The 18066-nt window shown below is 42.0% G+C and overlaps 1 protein-coding gene across 3 annotated transcripts in view; it reads left to right on the top strand.

The window, feature by feature from the left end:
* The window catches only part of DEPTOR (DEP domain containing MTOR interacting protein), a 66369-nt gene that overhangs the window by 25445 nt on the left and 22858 nt on the right, over nt 1–18066 (top strand). For all 3 annotated transcript variants that reach the window (XM_083749300.1, XM_083749302.1, XM_083749301.1), the window contains one exon: nt 254–432. In XM_083749300.1, the coding sequence (XP_083605426.1) occupies nt 254–432 (179 nt within the window). The remainder of the gene's footprint in view (nt 1–253; nt 433–18066) is intronic.

Genomic DNA, 18066 nt, shown 5'->3' with positions numbered 1-18066 from the left:
GGGAAGGTAAACGGCGTTTCCGTGCGCTTCTCTGGTTTGCCAGAAGCGGCTTAGTCATGATGGCCACATGACCCGGACAACTGTACGCCGGCTCCTTTCTTAAATGCTCCCAACTGGAAGCAACCACTTGTGTTACTTACAGTGTCCTTGCTCCATCCTTGGGTAAACCCGGACGAAGGTGGAATTAAAAGACATTTCTGCAGTTTCACCTTCATGTGCTCACGTTTCCTCTCCCTCCCTTCTTTCGTCGCAGGCTGATGAATACCGAAAATGCACTTTTACAAGCCAGGGAAGAGGAAGGAATAAAATATGAACGCACTTTCATGGCATCTCAGCTGATTGACTGGTTGATCCAGGAAGGAGAGGCCACCACAAGGCCTGAAGCTGAACAACTTGGTCGCAGGCTGCTGGAGCACGGAATTATACAGCATGGTGAGAAATGTTCCTTGCTTTAGCAAGCTCTGTCTAGATGCGAAGGCTCTCATAAGGTGGTTGCATGTTTTAACATGGACTGCTTAACCCTACATATTTTAAGTGGTGGGCATATATATATACTGTGAATGCTCCTAACTTTTGCAATCCCAGACAGGCAGCAAAACAGAAAGTTATATTAAGTAACTATACTTAGTAGTTAGTGGTCAGCTTGGTGGGTTACAATTTGTGTAGATCTGGCATCATTAGATTGGTCATTTTGACCCATGTCCTATTGAGCAGCTTATATTTCTTTTTCTGAGAAGGGTATATCCTTCTTTCTTTTTTCAGCTGTACCCAAGAAGGGTTTGGTTGTGGTGGTTTTTCCTCATTTTGGAAAACCTGTGATTCAGAGTTCAGCACAAGCTGCCAACTGTGAGAGCCCAAAGTTGGAAAAGTTAGTTGCGACCTGAGTCCAGTTTAAAACATCGACATAGGACTTGGGCTGTGTACACATCGCCAGCTCAGAACACAGCAAGGTTTTCCTTTTTCTATATATTGATTGAAGCTGAGCAAGCCCATCATAATGCAGTATTTCATAAGGAGCGACAGGCAGATACAGGGCAGATAGGGATTGTGGCTGATGTCAGGTGTGCACTGCTTTCCAAACCAGCGGTGGGAGTGCACTGAATGCAGAATAACCAGGAGTGTGTATGCAACCTTAGTGCTCATCCACACTCTGCATTTGTTGTGCATAGAAAGCAGGGGTCCAAGCAGTTTTCCCCTTGCCCTGCTCCTTTCCAAAGAAGAACCCACTCTTTAGTGATAGATCGGAACAAATGCCAATCCGGGGGGAAACCCAAGTTGCTGTTTGGTCTGATTGAGCACTAAAGAGTGACTTTCTCCAGGGGAAAGCAGCAGGACAAGACAAACTGTGGATAAGCCCTTAGTCTTGACTATCTTTTAAGTCCAGTTGATTTTAAAAGCTGCAAACTGTTGGTCACATCTTAAGCAAACTGTTAGTTACAATCCAGCAAAAGTTAGTTACATTTTAAGTCCAATTCTGCCTGGTTGTTGCCAGCAGAAGGTAATTTTCAGGGGAGAGTTGGGTAGTGTAGGGCTTGGGCCACATCATCCATCATTTCTTATTGTTCTGTATTTACTTGTAGCGATCTGCTCACTCCTTCTTGTCCCTTGGCAATGCCAACCCTCAAAGGGATTGAATTACAACTGGCTCTGAGGGTTTTCGCTTTGGTTTTTTAATCTTACTGCTCTTCAACTTGGGCTGGAAATAACGCAACGAATGACTTTTCGCCAGCTTACATCATAGTTGTGCAATTAATCTTGCTGCCAGAGAGTAATTTATAGGGTGCCAGCTGCTAAGGGCACAGCGCACAAGTAAAGTGTACTTCCTTGGCCTCTGAAGTGGCAAGAACATGCTATAGGTAAGGACTGGGAGATAAAAGGGAGAGGTAGAACAGGGTGAAGATAAGATAATGCAGAGAGAGGGGGGGGGCAGGCGCCACTGCAGGTTCTTAATCTGCACATCACACAGACAGATATACCTCACATTGGATACTGGTTCTGCCATCAGCCTTGGCCCCTTCAGTCCCCCTTCTGCTCCAGGCAGGCTGTCCATCTTTTAAAAAATGAAAGTATCACAGCACCACTTTACCAGCTTTCTCTAGACAGTAGATTCTCCTCATTCTAACTGGTTTCTGCAGACCCTCCTGCCACCTTTGCTAAGAACTTGCACTAGGGCTTTGCGGGGTGGGGGAGTATGTGGCTGATGTTCAGTTAGGTTCCACTCAGACCTACTGAAATGAATGGACCTAGCTTAGTTGGGCTTATTGATTTTAATGGGCCTACCCTTGAGTAAAACATAGTTGAATATCACCCAGAGCCTTTACGCAGCAGTGAAACTGTCTCTTCCACTCAGAATGGTACAGTCCCAGGGACCTACAAACCTGACCACTATATTGAACCTCTCTTCCCTCTCTAAATTGCCTTGAAAGCACTTCATTGCCCAGACAAACTCCAGCCCTTCACCTCTTCCTGGAAGAAAGTGAGTTGATTGCTCCTGGCCTTGTACCAGTAGTATAGTGGATTAGGAAGGGGAATTGAACACAGCTCCAATACTCTCCCCGCTAGAGCAGGAGCGATAATATCAACTGCTGGCATGCCAGGGTGTTGGGAGACCCTGGTTGGTGTGGCAAGTGAATGAGGTGATAGCAAGGCTTTCAAGTTTTGCTATGGTTTGTGATGGAATGAATACACAAAGAGAGGCTGGATGCTTCTTTCCTTTCACAGGGTTGCTATCTCATGCACAAGATAGCTCAGCTAGTAGAGCATGAGACTCTTAATCTCCTCATTAAATTTTTATTTCATGGAAGTAAAGAATATGTACACACACACACATATAAACATACAAAAGTAAAAGTATTACACAGACAAATAAAGATAAAGGAAGAGATAATAGTAAGAGAAATATATAAAAACTTAATTTTCACTTTGGTCACATTTCTTAATCTTCATTTTCAAAACTTCCTTTAGCTTTCCCGAAAATCATTCGAAGTAACACTTTAAATTACACATTTCTTAGTATATATTGTCATTGTACCTTTTTATATACGTTTCTTAGTGTATATTGACCTTACATATTATTTAGTCTCCTATTCTCTTTAAACAATAACTCACAATCTTTCACAGTGCGTCTCTAAATCCCTTTAGCGTTATTTTCCCTTGACTAATAAGTTCCAAGTAATCTACATATTTTCCCCAATCCTCAGTGAACTTTTGGTCTCTTATGTATCTTACTTTGCCTGTAAGTCTGTCCAATTCCATATAATCCAACAGCTTAAATCTCCATTCCTCCACCGTTGGTGTCTCCTGCTTTTTCCACATCTGGGCCAGCATTACTCTTGCTGCTGTAACTGCATAATATACTAATCTATGATCTTCTTTTCTTATCTCATAACCCAATATACCTAGTAGGAAAAATTCTGCTTTCTTTGGAAACGTATATTTTAAAATCTTCTTCAGTTCTATATAGATTTTTTCCCAGAACTGTTTAACTTTTCCACACTCCCACCACATGTGATAGAAGGAACCCTCACTAACCCTACATTTCCAGCACTTGTTATCCACCTTATACATTTTCGATAATTTCATAGGTGTTAAATACCATCTGTAAAACATCTTCATTATGTTTTCCTTTACCGTTACACACGCCGTGAAATTTAGTCCTTCCTTCCAGAGTTTTTCCCAATCTTCAAATAGTATATTATGTCCTACATCCTTTGCCCAGCGAATCATTACACACTTAACCTCCTCATCCCCTAAACTCCAATCCAACAGTATCCTATACATTTTCGAAACAATTTTTTCTTCTTTGTTTATAATCTCCGTCTGAAACTTAGATTCCTTCTCTGCATAGCCTCTTTCTTTAAGATCCTTCCTGAACATTTGATTCACCTGGAGATGGTGTAACCAGTCATGGACATATTCTTTAACCTGGTCGTATGGTCGTACAATCCATTTCCCATCTTCTTTAATTATTAACTGGTTATATGTTGCCCATTTACTTCTCATATTAATAGTCCTCGCACACATGACTTCTAGAGGTGAAAGCCAATGTGGGGTTTTTGGTTCCAACAGATTTTTATATTTATCCCATATTTCAACTAAAGGTCCTCTGAAAATATGATTCCCAAATCCCTTGTGTATCTTCCATTTATCCCGCCATAAGTAGGCGTGCCAGCCGAAGTTGTTATCGTAACCCTCCAAGTCTAATAATTCCCTGTTCTCTAGCCTTACCCAATCTTTGACCCAACATAGGCAAACCGCCTCATAATATAATTTCACATCCGGCAAGGCGAAGCCCCCCCTTTCTTTTATGTCTGTTAATAGTTTAAACTGAATCCTAGGTTTCTTTCCCTGCCATATGTATCTCGACAACACTCAGGCACAGGAAAATACTGATTAATAGGAGGTTAGGAAATGAATTTGAGTCTTTGGACAAAGAGAAGAAAAGAGGGGTGGTTTTCTATATCAAAAATAAGATTGAGGCTAAACCAATATTTAAAGACGAAGAGGGCAGAATAATAGGGGTCCGTATCAGTTGGCAAGGAGAAAATTTGGTGGTAATTGGGGTATATGCCCCAAATGATAATAAGTCGGAATTTTTTAAAAAATTGGAAGAGAAAATATGTGAATTTGTCGATCAGAAAATTATTCTAATGGGTGATTTGAACGGGGTGGTCTCTCTAGAAGCTGATAGGTGTAGGGAAGGAGGAAGTAAGAATGGGAAGCTACCAAAATCCTTCTTCTCAATGGTAGATAACGGTAATTTGATAGATATTTGGCGTCTTAAACACCCACTGGATAAACAATTCACCTTCCACTCCGAACCAAACCAGTCGTTGTCACGTATTGATCAGATATGGATCTCAAACGAATTATGCCCAAGAATTAAACTAATAGAAATAAGACCGAGTGTATTCTCAGATCACAATCCGATGGAGTTGGAATTAAAAAGCCTGGAGCCAAGAACTTTTAGATGGAGATTAAAGGATTATCTGCTGGAGGATCAAAAAATTGTTGAGATAGCGCAGGAAAAACTAAAGCAATATTTCATGGAAAACCGCAGTAAAGGAACAAAAGCTAACGTAGTATGGGAAGCAAGTAAGGCAGTAATAAGAGGTTATTTTATCCAGCAGAATGCAATCAAAAACAAGAAGAGAGAGAAAGGGAAAGATGAGATTTTGAAGCAGATAATGGCAAACGAACAGAAATTATCCCAAAAACCCAATTGCCAGAAAGCAAAAGAAAATATAAAAATTTTACAAGCTCAATTTGCCACAATAATAAACAGAGAGGTGGAATGGAATATAAAAAAATTAAGACAAAAAAACTTCGAGTTTGCAAATAAGTCAGGCAAGTGGTTAGCATGGCAAATTAAAAAGAGGAAGGAAAAGAGCACAATAAACAAAATAAAGGTGGGAGAGGAAGAGAAATCAGATCCTAAAGAAATTAGGGGAGAGTTTCTCAATTATTATAGAAGATTATATTCCAACAAAGAGAAAATTAGTTTAAGGAGAATAGAGAGATTTCTGAAGGATAAAGGGGCGAAAAAAATCTCAGTGGAGGAAAGACAACAGCTGAATACCCCAATAGGAAGTGATGAAATAGAAGACGTAATTAAAGAGTTAAAGAGGGGAAAAGCCCCAGGTCCTGATGGATTCACCACAGGTTATTACAAAGAGATGAAATCCATTTTGGTGGGACCTCTGAAAGAAACTATGGATAACATTTTAAGGAAAGGAGAATTCCCAGAGACCTGGAAAGAGGCATACATTACGTTTATCCCCAAGCAAGACGCAGATTTAACTCAGGTCAAAAATTATAGACCGATCTCACTGCTAAATGTAGATTATAAAATATTCGCGGGGATCCTTGCAAAAAGACTGAAGAGGCTACTATCAGAGACTATTCATAGGGATCAAGCGGGATTCCTGCCAGGACGGCAGATGAGAGACAATACAAGAAATATAATTAACATGCTAGAGTATTTATCTGTCAAGATTAACAAACAGGCCATAATGATGTTTGTCGATGCCGAGAAGGCATTCGATAATGTTATTTGGGACTTTATGTTGAAAAATTTAGAACATATAGAAGTGGGGGAGGATTTCTTTAATGGAGTAAAAGCCATATATACAGATCAGAAAGCCAGGCTGATTATCAATAATATAGTGACAGAAGAAATAAAGATACGAAGAGGAACAAGACAGGGCTGCCCGCTCTCCCCGCTTCTGTTTATAATGACCTTAGAAGTACTACTAAACTCTATAAGGCAGAACCAAAAAATAAAAGGAGCGTTAGTTGGGCAGAATGCATATAAGATCAGAGCCTATGCGGATGATGTAGTTATAATGACAGAAGAACCAACAACTGCAACAGGAGAGATATTAAAGGAATTAGATCAGTTTGGAGAGGTAGCAGGGTTCAAATTAAATAAGAGTAAAACAAAAATAATAGGTAAAAATTTGGATCAGAAACTAACAGAAACAATTCAACAGCAAACGCAAATAGAAGTGGTTAAAAAAGTGAAATATCTTGGCATTTGGATAACACCTAGGAATATAGATCTGTTTAAGAATAACTATGAATCGACGTGGAGGGAAATAAGAAAAGATTTGGAAATTTGGGGAGGGCTGAAACTGTCGTTTTGGGGAAGGATTAACACAATTAAGATGAATGTGCTGCCGAGGTTGATTTTCTTATTTCAAACTATCCCTATAATTAAAGGAAGCTGAATCTTTAAAGAGTGGCAACGAGTGTTGTCGAGATACATATGAGACTCTTAATCTCAGGGGGTTGTGGGCTCGAGCCCCACATTGGGCAAAACATTTCTGCATTGTAGGGGGTTGGACTAGATGACCCTTGTGGCCGCTTCCAGCTCTCCAATTCTATGATTCTAAGTAGTTGTTGTTGTTTAGTCGTTTAGTTGTGTCCGACTCTTCGTGACCCCATGGACCAGAGCACGCCAGGCACTCCTGTCTTCCACTGCCTCCCGCAGTTTGGTCAAACTCATGCTGGTAGCTTCGAGAACATTGTCCAACCATCTCGTCCTCTGTCGTCCCCTTCTCCTTGTGCCCTCCATCTTTCCCAACATCAGGGTCTTTTCCAGGGAGTCTTCTCTTCTAATGAGATGGCTAAAGTATTGGAGCCTCAGCTTCACGATCTGTCCTTCCAGTGAGCATTCAGGGCTGATTTCCTTAAGAATGGAGAGGTTTGATCTTCTTGCAGTCCATGGGACTCTCAAGAGTCTCCTCCAGCACCATAATTCAAAGGCATCAATTCTTCGGCGACCAGCCTTCTTCATGGTCCAGCTCTCACTTCCATACATCACTACTGGGAAAACCATAGCTTTAACTATACGCACCTTTGTTCGCAAGGTGATGTCTCTGCTTTTTAAGATGCTGTCTAGGTTTGTCATTGCTTTTCTCCCAAGAAGCAGGCGTCTTTTAATTTCATGACTACTGCATTTGTCATTAAAAAGCTAAAGCAGGCTGAAGATCTTTTGTTAAAGTTCAAAGTGTGTTATGAGTTATACCATCCTCTGCAGTCAGAAGAAAGCACCTCTGAGTTCAATGGAACTGCTGCCCAGCTAATTCCGAGCAGGACTGAGCCAGGAGTGTCTCTTCCAATATCTGCCAGCCCTGTTTGTCCTGTCAACAAGCCGTCTCTTTTCCTGCCAGATTCTCTGTGTCAATTGAAGGCATACCTTTTCCACTGGGTTTTGGAGAGGTCAAGGATGTGTGAAGCCCAATTTAGTCTTCTGTCTGCTGCTGTGCTGTAATTGTTATGGCTGAAATTTCAATACTTTATCAAAGGTTTTTTTTAAAAAAAAGATTTTAATAATTGCACAATTGCATGTTGTGTTTTATGCGAATACTTTATCTGGATTACCTGGAATCCTATGGGATGAAGGTGATTAAAAATTAAAACAAGCAAACAAACAAAAAATAGAACAAGGCTGCAACCCAGGTTTCCCCGATCAAATCAAAACATGCTAATGCACCACCTGAAAACAAGCAACTTCCTCCCACTGGCAACTATAATTTTTGGCCGGCTACCAAGGGCACTTATGGGCTAATCCGACAGTGTTCTGACCCAGTCATGCAAGATTTCCCCTGGGGAACTGAAACACATTGGAATTGCAGACAGAGGAAATGTATGCAACTTCCTTGTTCCTGTTTAATGTTAGAAATGGAGTGTTCTTATTGACTTTCCAAGAACTTAGGATGAAAAGGACTGGTGTAAAATCTGATTAAAGCCCAGAGAGGCTAAGCTCTTTATTTATAATACTTTGCCAGTAGGAGATTTGGTTTAAAGACTTAGTTTCTATAGATTTCATTGTGTTTCACCCGAGTTAGAAACGATATTGGTTACACTCAGCTGAAATGGAATGATTATGGATTTTAGCTGTAGCAAACAAAAATAACATCTGTTTTGACTGCATCTGTACTTATACTGAAACTAGCATAGCTAAAGAATTAGAAATCTTCCCTTCTCACCTTCCCCCCACCCTGTTTCCAAATTGCAAGCTAACTTTGAAATAACAACAGCTGCCTGCTTTTCACTCCGTTGTCTGTTTATTGCAATCTTTATAGAGTCTGCTCAGTTAGCAAGTAAATACCATGGATCCGCTGGCAAGTTTCCTCTGCTCTCCAAAGGCCGAGCCATTCTTTGTGACTTACATGTCAGCATTGTCAATACAGTTTCAATTAACACTAATTGGCATTCTGCTGTAGCCTGGCAAGAGCTGAATGAGATATTTGGCTGACGACTGAGTGTAGGATAAAATACCTTTGTTCCTCATTGGTTGTCTTTATAAACTGCTGTCACAGTTTATAATAGAGCTCGACTACCCTTATTGCTGAATAAGCACAAAGAATAATGACATGCAGTTTCCTTCTCTAGTTAATTTATTGTCATAGAAAAGGGCCTGACTGTCAACTTTAGTTCAAATCCTAGCATTGAGGCAAGAGCTTTCATATCAAAATGCCTGTCTGAATAATAATAAATGTTTTGTGTTTCTATAACGCTTTTGAGTGTGTATAGCATTTCATGTGCATTAATTTGTCATAACCTTTACAACAACCCTTGCAGTACCCTATTATACCAGTTTTGCAGGTACAGTAGGTGAAACTGAGGGGACAGACATCTGTGGAGTTGATGGCAGAGACAAGGTTCCAACGAGAATTTTAGATTAACCACTATGTTACACCAGCTCCCTCTCTAACCAGAACCTTCTGTTTCCTCTTGAACGTCTATCTGAAAATGTCACCCCTTTCTGGCAATGCTCTGTGCCTTAAGTTGGTCCTGGTCTTTCCCAATTTGGTAAACTTGAGATGTATGCATACCATGTACTGAATGACTGCATGCAGAGCTTGGCTGCAGGAATTGTTGGAAGGAAACATGCAAGGCACTATCCAATGGTCTTAGGGACTCCACCCTGGATTTGGGTAGGCCTTTTCTTCTCCCAAAGATCTCCTGCAAGGCAGCAGAGGTTTAGGACCAGAGTTTCCCTTCTTCTAGATGGGCTACCTTCCCAGGTTGATGAGCCCCATCTGCTCCTCACTTCCCTCTGCAGCCCATGCAGAAACCTCCTTCTTGACCATTGGACTCACTACTGGTCTTGTCCACTCAATGCGCTAGAGCCTGTCTTTGTATGCAGGGGAAGTCTCTAACTCACCAAAAAGGTTTGAGACCCATTGGCTGCCCTCACTTGGTTTAGCTTGGCCAGTCAAAGCCATTCCCAGGGTGTAGCCACTGTCTCATGCTGACAGCCCCACTATACATCTGCATAGAATCCCACCCTGGGATCTATATCTTGGAATGACACTAGACTGTTATGGAATGCAGCATGAGCATTTTAGAAATGTAGACTAGCTAAAGATCTGTCACCTTCGCTGAGACTGGGTAGCAATGCCCCTTCCCCTAATATTTCAGCTACCTTCAGAAGGGAGAGGAGTGGTACAGGCTGTGTCTCTCCCATGGTAGAATGGATGACAAAGGTAAAAGCATCTGTCGACACAGTTGCAATTGGGACAAACTGTTCCTTGCCTTTAGAGATTGAACTGTCCTCTGTCATAGAATTGGAAGGTCCCTCAAAAGTAGTCTATTCTAACTGCCTACCTCTACAGGAAGTTCAACAAACGCCGGTTCCCTCAGCCTGAAAGTGAGATGGGTGCCACAACCCCATAGCCTTTGACTGGACTTAACCATCCAGGGGTCCTTTACCTTTTCACCTTTACTACCAGAGCATAGATGATAGGTGGCCATTCACTCTCTGCTTAAAATAATCTAACAAAAATAGGCCACCACCTTCCAAGGTGGTCCATTCCATTGCTGAACCACTCATATCTTCAGAAAGCTCTTCCTAATGTTTCGTCTGGATCCTTTTTCTTGTAATTTGAACCCATTGGTTTAAGTCCAACCCCCTGGAACAACCAAAAGTCTCTTTTCTTGAGCCCAGTAAAACATGATGAAATGTTAGGAGAGTGGGATATAATATTGGGAATTGGCTTGGATAGAAAGATAGTTGAACACCAGTAACTGAACGTCTGGATTTTTAATGACAGGGTAGATGTTCTGAATTGATGCTACCATTAAAGCACATTAACAGATGCCAGATTAGCTCTGAAGACCAAAAAGCCTTTGGAAGGAATAGGGGGAAAGCTCTCTGCAATATCATATGTTTTTGTCTTGCAGTATTTATTCTCCACTGGGAGGAAAATTGGAAGGGAAGCCCTTCTGCTATTGTACTTAGTGGGTCAGTGTGTGACACATCAGGGATATGCAGAGATGAAAGGTGCACATTTAACGTGAAAATCAGGTCATCAATCTCTAGGAAATATGGGCAGGGCAGAAAAACACAGGATTTTGCAAATGCAAAAGAAATGAGTATTTTATTTTATTTTTCAAAAATTGGTCACTATCCTAAAGCATTTATAGAAGATTCATGCGCCAAATGTTCAAAAGATGAGGAGTTAAAGATTTGGAAATCTGTGGTGTTTTCCATAATGACAGTGATTTCTTCAAAATCTTTTTTATTCAGTTCTTGGAAGATTCTTGGAAGTGAATGTAGGAAAATAAAGTGGACTTTATTCAGATATTTTCTTTGTGAGCTGGGCCAAGCTTGAAAATAATGTAGCTGGCAAAAGTGGATATTCAGTGCACGTGGTGGGTGGGGGGAATCAGACTTAGGAGACAGCTAGCCTTATGTTCTCTACCACTGAGTTTGGTTTTTACTTACAGTGCTGAAGCTCTGTTTCACTCTCACCCACTCACCCCCGCAGTTATCACTGCATATATTTAAAACCATGAGATCACCTGCTTTCTACATAATGAAGTCGGACACCATCCATGGTGTAATTAGAATCTAGGAACCAGGAAATGAATTGCTACAAAATGTAACATCCTCTGCAATTTTAATTTTAAAACTATTCAGCTTAATGAAGGCCTTGGGGGGGAATTGGAAAGCACACCTGGTGGGGCGAGCCAATAAAGTTGCCACTGAAATAAACCAGAAAGCTGAAATAAAGCAGGCTGAGATGGAATCTCTTTAATAACAATAATTGCAAGTGGCAGTTGAAGAAGCGAATGACAGGAAGCACGGCAATTTGTCTTTTTGTCAGCGCTTGGAATAATGAAATTTTGGCATATCAGGAGCTCCCTTAAAGAGGGCATGTATTGCGGTGAGACCTGGAAAACTGACACCCTGTGTTGTGGGTGGGTACGATTGGTCAGCCACAACACCCAATTGGTAGGTCCCTCAAAGCTGGGTGCAATCTGGCCAATGGGATGCAGCCCAAACAGTTCGAGGGACCTATTTATACCCATGCATGTGACCCAGAGCTTCCTCTTTTGGTGCGTGCATTCGGAATACTCACCCACCTCTCCCTACTTTTAGGATTTGTATGCTTGACCTTGCTATGCCATCATGTGTCATTTGTCGTTGGGACAGAGGCATGGCAGGAATTTTCCCCACTTGGCTGATTGGCTGTTGCCATTTGGGTTTCGCCTGCTGCGTAGCAAATCGTCACAACTTGTAAGGTTGCGGGATAGGCTCTGATTCAGGTGATAGGGATGGGAGAACGCTCTTGCCATCCCTATGTGAAGGGTATTCCGTTAAAGGAATCCAGGGACTTGATGGTTTGGTCAACCCCTGAGAGGGGGTTGTGCCTGTGCCTGAGTCCAGGGGGACATTTGGCTGGTGGAGATAGCCTGTTCCCAGCTTTCTGCTTATCCAGGTGTTCACCCTAGGCTGGCCTATGCTGGAACCCTGGGTCAGCGCTACCTGCATGGCAGGGAGCTAGTTGAACCAGAGCCTATGCAACCAGTCACTTTCCGTAATCAATAAAGTTGTGGCCTAAATTCTGCCAAAAACCAAAACCAAAATTTGAGTTAAGTGTGAATTTATTTAGGGGGGAGGTTTCTGGGTCTGAACGCACAATTGCAAGCGGCAGTTGAAGAAACGAATAACAGGGAGCGCAGCAATTTGTCTTTTTGTCAGCCCTTGGAATAATGAAATTTTAGCAGTGCCAATCTTTGTCTTCCTTAACTTCCATATCATCTCAATTGTCCAAGAAGATAGTTTTAGATGTCCTGATCTCCTCCGTGCTGTTATCCCCATCCAGGGGCGCCGACTTATAAAAAATATTGGGGGGGCCCATACCGACTTATAAAAAATATTGGGGGGCCCAAGACCTCCAAACCGCTGCTGCTGGGGGAACGAAAGGGGCGAGCCCCGGGCTGCCCCGACCTTAAGTGAACCTGTGAGGGCCCGCCCTTTGCGGCAGCTGATTGGCTGCCGCCGTGGGCGGTGAATATTAATGAGCTAGGAGGAATCCCCGCTTCTCGCGGGGCTGACGCCAGCCCCGCGAGATTGTTGATGGGTCGAGAGCCCGCAACCCCACCCCCTCTCTAGATCGGGAGTGGCTTTGTTTTAACTCATTACTGAATGTATTTTAAAAGGCAACTATCGTCAAACAAGGAAAATAAAAAATACCAACATAATTTTGTGATTTTACAAAGCATAATATAACTAATAATTTTCTTATTAGGCCCCATGGAGGCCCCATGGAGTCGGCGCCTATGTCCCCATCACTAGTTCAGCCACTGTGGGGCTGGAGGACCAGCATCACAGCCCACATGGAAGCGTGCAGTGCATAAATGCCACACTGCTTGTATCCTGCTGTTTCTCTCTCTCCTAGTGTCGTGCTACATACAAAATTGAGGTTATAGAAAGTTGCCGTGTGGTCATTATGTTAGGGCCACCTTAGACTTTATGGTTGGAAATTCCATGGGGCTAATCATTAAAAATGTACACCTAGACTGGACTGGGTGATGATTCCACTGTTCCAATAATGCTCCAGCTTTGAGAACCATGTTAGTATATGTCCTTATAGTTAGGTAACTTTTTTGGTATCTAGTCCTCACCCTCCATAGTCTGAATGGTGCTTCAGACAACCAGTAGTGACCCATCAGTTTGAGTCCGAGAACATGTGAATGGCCTAATCATCTGTAGTATTGGAGCTGTAGGCTAATGAAAGATATCTGCTGTCTTCTATGAAGAAGACATGAGTTTGCGTGAATTCATTGCTCTGATGCAACCCGTTGGCACAAGCTATTATTTGCATAAGTGAAATGGTGGCTAACCAATGTCCAGCCAGTACAGTACTTGGCTTATTCCACTTTTCTAAGCAGGACAGAAATGCTTGAATTCTAATCTTTTACAACAGCGTCATAAATTTGAGGAAACATCAGACCATCTTAAATGAATCACTAAAGAAAACTTAACACAAGATGGAGTTGCAGTTTACCATGTTAACTATCTCCTTCAAGCAGTATTGCTAGGAGTTAAACAATTTATTCTTAATATTTGATTTGATAGCTCTTCTACACTTGCAAGTCATCGCTTGATGTTTGAGTCATCAAGCAAAGAGCATGTGTGAGCATAGCTGTAGAGTCTTTTTAAAATGGAGTGGTGTGACGGAATGGTAGGCGATGTTTCTACATTCAGTAACTTCATAAGAATGAAAATATACTCTGGTTAATGATTAACTGTGAAAGTACCAAATAGGTAATATTCAAAATGATATATTTAATGCTGATGTTGTAGTTTTTGTCCAAAATTTGGTGAATTGTGGACGTTCAGGTTACATTATTGAATTACTATGCGGTAAGGTACATTCTTACCAGCATTTTTTATTCATTACTTTTGATTTTTATCTGCTTTTCATGCTTTTGCTTATGAAATGTTTTGTTTTGCATAGCATTTTGCAATATTGTGTACAAAACTTCCATTTGAAAAATTGACATCACGCACAGATACTGTGAAGGAATCTTGGCAACCCCAAGCAAACTAATAAATGTCCAAAGAACATATATGTGTGAAAGCTGACAGTAACCTGAATGTGACTCTCAGTGTTCATAGGTGCATGCCTAATGAGAAGTGAGGAACAGGTATCTTTAGACAGTCACAAAATTCATCTAGGATAGTTAGCATTCACATGAGTCTCAATATTCAGCAGTTTTGAACATTCCTTGCAGTAGAAATGAACCCTACTCTGTATTCTTTCTTCAAGTCCATCATTCGCTCATATATATATATAGAGGTCAAGACACAAAGACTTTAGCAACTAATCCACACCTAATGACCCACCTAAGTGGTACTCAGGATATCACTCAAGAAATCACTCAAGGTATCTCTCAAGTAATTAAGGAACAAAAGAAGAAAAGGCACACTAGCCTGGGAACTTCCTCTCTGCCCAGAACATTGGAGGCTAGACACCACACCCCCTCTACAGTATTTATAGGAACTCAAACATTGAGATCCCGCTCTGTTCCAGTAACAAGAAGCCGAAAGCACCAGCCTGAAGATGACGAGTGAGACCTCGTCGAAACGTCGCCTAGACACCCCAACTTTTACACGGGAAGACACCCGAGGACACCAAAACCTGCATTCCTGTACCCGTGAAAATCTACGAAAGCAAATATCTTACCTCTACGGGGAGGAAACCTTCCAGCTGACAAGAACCTACGAGAAACTAGAAGTCCGAAGAGCCACCATCTTATGTGATCTCTTGTTCCTACGCAACTGCCGAGACAACAAATTAATTCCCACATGCTTCCAACTTAAATTCCATTCTAAAACCCCAGCCACCGAAAGGATCCTGAAACGAACTGAACTATCCCTAATCAGAAACGAACTACACAAGAAAAGATACCTACTAGACCAAACCAACAAAGATCTACTCACTCTTCACCTCAAACTCTGTAACAAAATCCACCCTGCACTCTGGGACAAATGCAAACAACTAGCCGTCTGGAGAGCTGAAACGGAGACCTCACATAAGACAGACACACACACCAACAAACTCCACAAACTAGAGAAACGCCAGAAGCCCGGCCACCCTCCACAGCAACCCATGAAACAAACAGTACATAACATATCAGACAGGATCCTCACCACAACTGAAACCAAAGTACTCTCCAAAGGTTTCAACTTTGCAGTCGCCCCGAGACGCATCCCCACGGAAAACATCATATGCGGAGTCGAAGCTAGCCTAACCAAATTCAACCCAGATGAAGCCAATAAAATCAGACTTGAAGTCACCAACATCCTCTGCTCCAGCAAACCACCCAGAAGCAATTTACACAAAGAAGAACAGAAAGCACTCACCAACCTGAGGAAAGACAACAACATAATCATTCTCCCAGCAGACAAAGGTAATGCCACAGTGGTGATGAACACATCGGACTACCAAGCAAAACTATCAAAGCTACTCCAAGATCCTGCCTACAAACCTATAAAAACAGATCCCACCACCTATCTGGAAAAAACCACCAAATCCAAAATAAAAGCCTCTCCTATCAGTGAAGAAATCCAGCTAAGAATCATCCCCAGAGAAAAATCATCCAGATGCCCCAAACTCTACGGCCTCCCCAAGATACACAAAGAAGGAACACCACTCAGACCAATAGTCAGCTCCATAGGCTCACCTCTACAAAATCTCGCTAAATTTCTCGCCAAGCAACTTCAGCCCTATGCAGAATCCATCTCTTCACACGTACCAAACTCCTTCCAGTTCATAGAAACAATAAAGAAGCAAAACCTACATCCTAATGACCTACTTGTGAGCTTCGATGTTGTATCTCTCTTCACACAAGTGCCCATTAATGAAGCCTTGACAGCTATTCAAAACAAATACAATCCCCCCGAATACATCTTGGACCTGACCAACCACTGCCTAACCAACACGTACTTCATCCACAATGGACAAAGATACAAACAGATAGAAGGAGCACCTATGGGATCACCCCTCTCACCGGTCATCGCAAACCTGTACATGGAACACTTTGAAACCAATGCTTTAGACAAGTCAGAACACAAACCCAAACTTTGGCTCAGATATGTTGACGACACCTTTGTAATTTGGCCACACGGGAAGGAAAAACTGGATAGCTTCCTCACACATCTCAACAACTTACACCCCAAAATACAATTCACTATGGAAATAGAAGCCAACAACCAACTTCCCTTCCTTGACGTCCTAATCTACAAAAAACCTGATGGCTCCCTAGGACACACTATCTACCAGAAAAAAACACACACCAACCGCTACTTACATGCACAATCACACCACCACCCTGCACAAATAAACTCCGTAGCCAAGACTCTCATCTCCAGAACCAAACGCCTGGCTGACAAAGACCACTTGACAACTGAGTTACAGAATCTCTCAAATGTGTTAATTGCCAATGGATACCAGCAAAACAGGATTACGAAGCTAATCCAAAAGGAAACACCCCCCAAAAACCAAGACACAGAAGAAAACAATGGCATGGCCCTCCTTCCTTATATCAAGGGCACTACAGATAAAATTAGCAAAATCCTCCATAAACACAATATCAAAACAGCCTTTTGCACCAACCAAAAAATAGCCAATATCCTCAGAAACCCCAAGGATAAAATCCAGTTGGAAAACCAAGGGATCTATGAAATACCCTGCAAAGTCTGCCCAGCCACGTACATTGGACAAACAAACAGACGAATAAATGCACGTATCGCAGAACACAAGAATGCCGTCAAAAAAGAAGAAAAAACTTCCTCTCTTTTCCAACACATGAAAGAAACAGGACACGAAATTAATTTTGCAGATTCCAAATTGCTCTTTAACACGGAACATCACCACAAGAGAATAATCATGGAAGCCATCGAGATAGAGAAACACCCTCACAACATGAACAAGCGTGACGACACATCCCGCTTGCCAGACATCTGGAAATTAGCCCTCCCCACAAAAACTGACACCAGATCCAGAGGCACACAGAACGCCAACACCAATCAACCACACCAGACCCAAACCCAGACCCTCTCCACAGATGAATTACTGACACCATCCAGTAGCCAATCCATGGTGGCACCTCCGGATGCTGCACCCCCCTGCAATCCCTACACAGATCTGGCTGACACAAGCCACAAAACCACAGCTCGCCCCTATACACGAAGCCAAGCCAAAGCACAACTAAGTGCAATACAGCCATCTTCTCAGGAAAACTCTTCACAAAGTTCAAGAGGTCAAGACACAAAGACTTTAGCAACTAATCCACACCTAATGACCCACCTAAGTGGTACTCAGGATATCACTCAAGAAATCACTCAAGGTATCTCTCAAGTAATTAAGGAACAAAAGAAGAAAAGGCACACTAGCCTGGGAACTTCCTCTCTGCCCAGAACATTGGAGGCTAGACACCACACCCCCTCTACAGTATTTATAGGAACTCAAACATTGAGATCCCGCTCTGTTCCAGTAACAAGAAGCCGAAAGCACCAGCCTGAAGATGACGAGTGAGACCTCGTCGAAACGTCGCCTAGACACCCCAACTTTTACACGGGAAGACACCCGAGGACACCAAAACCTGCATATATATATATATATATATATATATATATATATATATATATATATAATCTCCATTGTTAATTGCAATGCTTTTAGGAAATGGAAGTTTATCCTCCCTGCTGCCTAAGGTATTCAGGGATTGCAGCTTTTAAGAACTAGTGGTTCTGGACAATTA

The sequence above is a fragment of the Podarcis gaigeae genome (assembly GCF_964106915.1).
Source record: "Podarcis gaigeae genome assembly, chromosome: 7".
NCBI classification, from domain to species: Eukaryota; Metazoa; Chordata; class Lepidosauria; order Squamata; family Lacertidae; genus Podarcis; species Podarcis gaigeae.
Note: the sequence above shows the minus strand (reverse complement) of the source record. Positions and strands in the feature narration are given on the sequence as shown.